The 8165-nt window shown below is 38.6% G+C and overlaps 1 protein-coding gene across 10 annotated transcripts in view; it reads right to left on the bottom strand.

The window, feature by feature from the left end:
- The window catches only part of DENND1A (DENN domain containing 1A), a 194393-nt gene that overhangs the window by 159254 nt on the left and 26974 nt on the right, over positions 1-8165 (bottom strand). For all 10 annotated transcript variants that reach the window (XR_010826022.1, XR_010826024.1, XR_010826023.1 and 7 more), the window contains one exon: positions 968-1011. Coding sequence is in view for 6 of the 10 variants with exons in the window: in XM_066980576.1 (XP_066836677.1) it covers positions 968-1011 (44 nt within the window). In the remaining 4 variants the exon portion in view is untranslated. The remainder of the gene's footprint in view (positions 1-967; positions 1012-8165) is intronic.

The raw sequence follows: 8165 nt of genomic DNA, 5'->3' as shown, positions 1-8165 counted from the left end.
TAGAGCTACTTAGGAAAACATTTGTTCTGGTGCTGATGAGCTATCATGTCTAAACAATTGTTAAATGCATTAGACTAAGTGCCACAAAATTTCATATTGCATAAAAAAAGGTAATTAAAGGGAAAGGATCTGAAATAAAATAGCTCTGCTGACCCTAACTCAAAATCAGAGACTCATTGAGGCAAAATTTATTGTTATATTAAATAGTTATATAGTGCCATAACTTCAGCACTTCCCAGAAACAAAGGTGCAAGAAATCAGCTTGCACTCACAACCTAAATACAGCACTTGCCCTAAACATTGACAAACAACAACAGCGCATTAACTCCAGTAGTACTTACAGACACCGCAGTAATAATCCCCTCTCCCTAACCTCTAACCCCTGCCCCAATCCACTACTAATGAGACACAGTAAAACAAGAGGTAACTTGAAGTTGTTAATTTCAAAGTCACCTAGAGATCCTGTGAAAAAAAAATAATCAGATTCAATGCATGTATTAGCTAAACGATAAATACCTGTGCGTTCTACCTGCTCAGGCATAGTTTCAGACCATCTTTTTGAAACAGACTAGAGACTGCATGATCAGGCAAGAATTTAAAAAATGCACTGTAGTGCCAGGTGCCCAGTTAAATATAGCCATAAACCTTTCAGACAATGAAGTGAGGACTGCCAAATGAACTGCAGACTGTGGCACCTAAAGGCAAAAAGTGAAATTTATTAATCAATTTTCCTTCCCGCTCTCATGTTCGCTTGTAAAACCTAGATTGTAAAACAATCTTACGAGATCCAAAATTCTTCCGTTTTCTGCTTTAAATGTGAAAATGTTTTTATCCTCTGCTCCTAATTATAGCTTCTTTTTCTTTCTAAGAATGCATTTATCTCTTTCGGTAAAAAGAGCAGCAATAATATGTTGAACAACCCTGAAATAAATTTTGTCATGTAAAAAATTAATTACGCATTCCAAACCTGGTCACTGTAGTCCTCTGGGAATTGCCTCCGCACCTCAGGATCTGTAAATAATTGACAGATAATATTAATTGGCTTTGGATTAGTGAGCAAGCAGAGAATCACACATTAATATTTGATCAGAAGATGATAGCAACCCTGGCAGGGGATCCAAGGAGGGCAGCTGAGGCTGCTATGTTGATAAGAGCAGGGAAGGACTTTTCAAGGCTCTCCCTTTACCCTCCTCTAGAAAGAGGAAAAGTGTATATAAAACATACACACACAAAACAGATGAAAACATAAATGTGTGTACATGTACACACATACATCTACATATAATTTTATAACACGTCTTGGTGCTACACTGAATTTTAGGCTGTTACTTTGTGCAATAGCTTTCTGGCTGAAAATATTACTTCAAATTAATGTTAACAGAAAAGTTACACTCCTTAGAAAACAAAACATTCATCGAGAATTCGAAAGAGCTAATTAATATGGTCCTGAACCTCTGTGCCATCAGGAAAACAAATGTTAAACACGTCCGATTAGCAAGCACTCAGACTGATGCACTGTCCTTATTCCTTTGGCTTGTCAGAAAAAATATCATGTCAATATTCCCTAAGAAGTTATGTTAAATTTAATTAGAGATGTTCATAAAACAACAAAATTGTTTTTGAAATTATGACTGAAATTATTTATATGACAACCTATTTAGAACAGCACGCTTCAAAGCCATCCGTTTTTCAAAGGAATATGGCTGAGAAGGCCAGATTCCAGACTAGAAAGAAATTATCTAATTATAAAAAAAATAAATTAAAAAATACAACAATCACAGAAGAGTTCAGAATAAGAAGTGTAACACAGAAAAACCAGCCAGTACCCTATCCAGTTTCTACCATTTGCACAAACTCCCTTGGTTTCGGTTGTCTGCAGCTTGGCACTGTGGATATACCCTTACCAGATGCTTCAATCTTTCTAATGTGTTTCCACAAATTTTGATTGTTATGTAGGGACAAGCTGCATATGCAATCACTACTGCTCCATTATTGTTATACCACACCGTAACTGAGGCTTGGGGGGAAGAGTCTCGTTTTTATGACACAAGCACCGTATACTGTTGTTTTACCATAGTCCCACCCTAGATTTCTCATTGGCAAAGTTTATTTTAGTAATAAATTAGTTGATTGGCAATCCAATTGCTAGCAGATGCAAACTTTCTGATAAGGCGTATTCATTTTAAAATCAGAATTACAGCAAGACTGTAGGTTAATAAACAACTTTCTAGCTTAACTTTTCCAGACATTCAGATGCTTCATTATACATTTTACTACTAAACAACAGTATACACAATATAACAAATTTTATACATGCATATGAGCAAACCCTTCTGCATTAACAGAACAAACTGTAAAGCAAGAGATCACCTTTTAAGCCTTAGTTTGACAATTCTTACACCTGCTAAGTATGCAAAAATGCAAATAAATGAGAAGAGTTGAACTCACACCAAGAGTCCCTTATACTCAAGTGTTTCAAGTTACAACTTACAGGACAATACCTTTCATATTTCAGCAAAGCAAGCACATTATCAGTGGTAAGATGAAACTAATATCTACTATGATACATATCTTTACAACAAATTATTTGAGGCTAATCTTTCAGAATTTCACAGGAAATGATGATCACTAAAAGAAATTAACACCTTACTTTGTATACCAAAGTACGTAACATTTCTTAAGAAATTGGTAAAGAAAGGAGCCTGAAGCACAATACTGGCATTCCCCCCCGCACACCATTTTCTGCTGACCCATTGCTCCCAGACTTAGTAGATATGTTTGGATGTATACGCATACACAGTCACACACAGCATTTTATCATGTATCTATTTTTAAGAAAACAAGGAATTAAACTGCAACATAAATCCATAGTGTTTAGGGTTAACACATTCCTCCACCGATTGCAATCCACATTCACCATTCTTTAAAAATACAAACCAGATTAACCACACAAATAGTGTGTGTGTAAGAGCAGGTGCGTCGCTGGCAGGAAGGCCTACAGGAACATATTTGACAGCACTCAGATAAACCCCGAAAGCTCATACTGAGATCATCATCCAGAAGACAGAGCTGCATTGTGCACCCCTCTGCAAGATGCTAACACTGGCTGATAAAATCTATTAGCTAAAAAGATGTCATGGGCAAATAAATACAAGCTGGTGCTTTTCCCATCTCTGAAGCTACCTTACAGACCACTCTCACTGAACTGAGACAAAACAGGATTTAAGTAACTTAAAAATCACAGCCAATGATTTTTTTTTGTTTTGTTAGGCTTTTATGGTTTAATTTTGGTTTATATACATCAACTTTCACTCAGAGTTTTTACTTAAATATGTTTTTTCCTACAGAAAATTACATTATTTTCCTACCTCGAATGTATGTGCTCTCAAGAAGCAAGGCTAAGCAGTGGCCACAGAAAACACTATATAAAATAAACAGGAAAGCCCTTCCCTGTTCCACGTGTGTTCCTACCACACAGAAGACAAAATACATCAACTTAGAAGAAACCAGAAGACCCCCATTCTCCTCATCTCTCTACAAGGACCACATTTTGTACATCAGTTGATGAGAATATGCTCTGAACAGCAGGGGCACAGTTGTCAGGACTGGCCCCTTCCCGGCCATTGTCTCCCACTGAGCGCTGTGCATAATAACGAGGCAGTTGGGATGATTACCAATGACGAGGAACAAACAATAACAGGTTTTCCAGTCACTACATCACAATCTATATTTCTTTAACAGCCCTTGAAATCAATAGCTAGCAATGGGGAGGTATTTCAATTTTCAAAGTCACTGAAACATTTAACTGATCTGCTACAAAACGATTTTCCTTCATTCCTTCAGAAATTAGGCATTTCTGATTATTTGTTCTTTAGAGATAATACACACTAGTGAAATATTACACCACGGCTTAAGGTCTTTACGACACACCAAAAATCAGGTCACCTTTATATTAGCTTAAGACTGCTGCTTCCAAAACCGAATGTTGTCAGTGCTCCTGCCACGGAAACAACCGCGACCCAGCGGCCCAGGAGCAGCAGCCCCCCAGGAGCAGCAGCAGCAGCCCCCCAGGAGCAGCGGCCCCAGGCCCCAGGCTCCTGCTGCCCGCCCCGTGGCCTCCCCTCCCGGCGCGGCGGCGATGGTGGCTGCCAGCTCCACGGCGCGCGGTCGGCTACGTGCAGGCGCAGAAGGCCGGCCTCCGCTGTCTCCTGAGAAAAGGCAGCGTGGATTATCTTCTGCTGCGGTACTTTGGATACCACAGGAGGCAGGTATGGCACAATTTCAGAACCCTGCCTACAGGTCAGCCAGCCCAGCAGTTTCTCATAAATCGTGAGTAAATACCCAGAGCATCTTTTGCTTCTATTGTGCCTTCAGTGAGTTGGGTAACGGGAGAAAGTTGAAAGAAAAACCAAAACTCTCCACACAGAAATATCAAAAAGCACAGGTAAGACACACTATGAAAATGAGCCTTTAAATCATTTAAGTAACACAAGATGGGGAGAGTTTCTAAATTCTTCCCCACAGCAGCTTTACTGTAGTATAATTTTTCCTTTGCTGTTAAATCTTCTTTAGTTCTTAACTAGTGCCATGCCACTTTTGTCTTTCAATACATACACTAAAAGATAAATTATTTCAGCCTTTTAAAGTTAGGTAGTAAGATACACATGCTGCGAGGTTCAGTGAGAAGACAGGACGAAATTTGCTGACCGTTTGCTGTGCTCTGGGGACTTGACCCAACCGAAGTAGATAGGATTTTTTTCAAGACCAGGGAAATGAGAACTTCTGAACTTGTCCTATGGCAAATGGATGTCCTCGCATATCTTGCACTATTTCATCTCCCCATATTTAACATTTCCACACTGTAATTTAAAAAAGACACAACTGTGATCGGACTCCACACCTGAGGTAGTTTGTAGAGGTTCAAGGTGAATTCATTCTCATCCAAAACACAGTCTACGATTGCATTTTAATCCCCCAAAATGGATCATAGTGCTGAGACATTCCTAGGCTTTATTGCCTTTAATATAAATAAAAAAAATCTTATATCAACTGCGTACATTAGAAGAAATTTAATTTAATCCACAACGCATGAAATTTAACTTAATTTCTCATCCGCTAATTTCAGTGGAAATAACAGCAACATGTACTTAGTCGGATGCACCAAGTATCTTGTGGAATCGCCCTCAGCGTCACGTACCTGTTGATCAAGACACCGGGAATACACACTGTGTATACAGCCTGCTTTTGATGACATCTCATAACAGCATCAGAATTGACATAACCTGGAACCCTACAGTTAAGAAAACCACCTTTAAATTATGCCTGGCAACCAAATGCTTGCACGTCCGCATATTTTTACAAGTACTTTATATTTTACATTGCATCAGCTCCATCACTTCAGCTTTTATACGGTCTGGGAATGTTTACTAAACTTTCAGCATCCTTATTTGGAAAACACTACATAATGGAAAGAGAGACTGTCACACATCATTACAGCTTTCATCACTTTATCCATTCTTCATTGCTAATGCAACGTTCATTTAGAAGGTATTTTCAACTGTGTTTACATACACAATAAAGCGAGACAGACACTGACTTTATGAAATATAAACATCTACAAAACAAACGTGACGATTACTCAGTAAGGCTCAGCTCTCCACTGAAAAAATCAGCCCAAGTTGCCTGCTGATCTATGCCTGCCTCAAGCCACAGCCGACACAACATCCAACTTCTGAACAGTGGCAAATAGGCATACCAATGGAAGAATACAGAAGGGTAGCTCAAACAGGACTTCAGTATTCAGCTTTAATCACCACCACTACTATCAGTAAAAACTCCTCAGCGGTCACATGTTCATGTCTTAACCGAGTATTTCATAATCAGATGCTAAATTAAAACTCTTGATACTAAGAAGAGTCAACTTTATTTGATTCTTGATGTTCATACTTATCTTTAGAAGCTTTTGAACCAATGGTGTATCACGAATTTCCCTAAGATTCGCAAGTAACTCCATGGAAGTCAGACTGGGTTCTCTTACCAACCTCCTACACACCACTGTAAACCCTCTTCCCTGAGGATGCAGCTCCATACACAGCGACTGCTGCCCAGAAAACGTCGTTGGGCCAAAGACCACCTCCTTGTATTACCCACCATGGATGCTCTGTTCTGGGGAGAACCAGTTAGAGAAATAACAAAACCAGAAAACCAATACACATAAAAATAGATCACGTGCTTATTTTTGAAGCTGTTTCCTTTGTCACTTTGAAGAGGTGTTTTTTAGGGAAACTACCAACAGAGCAGCTCAAGCATTTCTCGCACGAACAGAACATGAAATTTCTGTCACTGGACATACTTCTTGTTTTGAAAAGGGGGAAGAGAAGACAATGCCATTTCTCTGAGACAGAGGAATAAAACTTTCTTGCACTGTGACATTTTGCTTCTTTGCTATGCATTTACAGAATATCATCAAATGGATAGCCCAAAGCATTGATCCCGCACTGTGTGAACACAGCAAGTTCACCAAGTTTCCAAGTTCTAAAAATTATTACCGCCTATAGAATCTTGTTCAATAAAAAGCCAAATAGGGAAGAATACTGAAATTAGCTGTGAACTGTATAATCCCATTGTTCAATTTCATGGCATTTAAGACACTACCTTCCCCTCCTCAAAAGTCTAGCTGCTAATCCATGCTGTAACCTGATTTAATTTTCCAGATGACAGGATGGGAATATGCTACAATGGCATATTAGTGTGTAACTATGCTGCTCTTTTACTCTCAACTTTTCATCAATCATAAAGTGAAGAGTTTTGCTTTTAAAAGAAGCATGATTAAATACTTCTAAAAACAGCACATCTCAAATTGGTCTGCATTTGAAAGATACGGAAATTATAGAACCAGGGAAGTTCTTCAAAAATTCTCAGAAAACACTTCCCACAGTTAACCACACAAGCAATAACACATACTATCTTGACACATCTGAAAGAAAAAAAAATCAGCTTCTTTAATCCATGCTGGCTACAAATCATTCAGATGAAGTAAACTTAAGTTTATTATACAGTGATAATTACTTCATTTTTCCTCGCTAAATGATTTCTTTAAGGTCTTTACAGCTGCAACTCTTTTTTGTCCCTCTAAAATGAAATGGAATTCCATTCAGAGCAGCTTCAATTTCAACACCCATAACGCATTATAGTACTTATGTAGCACAACGAAAAAGTAATTTTAAACTTCTTTCCAAACCTCTGCAAACTCCTTGATGTCCTGTATTCAGCACAGCTGAACACTTCTGCTTGCCCCCAAACTGCTGCAAGCTTTAGCGTGCAGATAACAGCACAGAGAGGGGGCAGGGGGAGGAGGGAAAGGGGGGGAGAAAACGAGGGAGAGGAAAAACCTACACTCAATACGGACCAGAAGCCTCAGAACAAATTCACTCAGAAAATACCTATAAAAGGATTTTTTTCTGAATTTAAAGCTTTTAAGACTTCAATTTTTCTTGTTAAAGTATTCCTTATTCTAAAAGTGTAAGAGTCCTAAAACCAAGATGTAAAAGAAAATTCTGTAATTGTGACTTCCAAACTATACTAAAAAATTAAACAACAGAAACACAAAACCAAATACTGCCAGCCTCACAACACATACAATTAAGTTATCCCAAATCATCACAACACCAACATGCACTGTAAGCACACACAGCAGGTGCAATATTCAAAACTACAACTTAAGAATAGTATGCAATGGAAATATTCACACAGGTGACTACATTTCAAAAAAAAAAAAGAGAAACACCTCTCACTTCTTGGATAAGAGGTGGGAAAAACTCCTTGTCTTGTACAGGAGGAAGGGGCTACATTCGTCTCCTCTTAGCAAATACCTGCTTAGGAGTTGCTGTCATGTCAGGCTGTTGCACTGTCCTGACTGTCCTTTAAAGGGTACATAGCACCCCTCGGACCTCCCACTACAAGAAAATGGCAGTGTTAAGGATGGCATTTCCACTTTCCTCTGGCACAGTAACAACTTTGAGAGAATCTGTTCTTTTGTTTCAATACCATTTGAAAAACAAATGTACCATGAAACAGTATCAGAGAGCTAGCAAAAAACCACTGTAGTTAGGTCTGATCCAAATGTTAACACAAACATAACCAAAAGACCTAAACCTGAAGAGTTG

The sequence above is a fragment of the Anser cygnoides genome, chromosome 20, assembly GCF_040182565.1.
Source record: "Anser cygnoides isolate HZ-2024a breed goose chromosome 20, Taihu_goose_T2T_genome, whole genome shotgun sequence".
Classification (NCBI taxonomy): domain Eukaryota; kingdom Metazoa; phylum Chordata; class Aves; order Anseriformes; family Anatidae; genus Anser; species Anser cygnoides.
The sequence above is the reverse complement of the archived record's forward strand: the minus strand, read 5'-3'. Positions and strand labels throughout refer to the sequence as shown.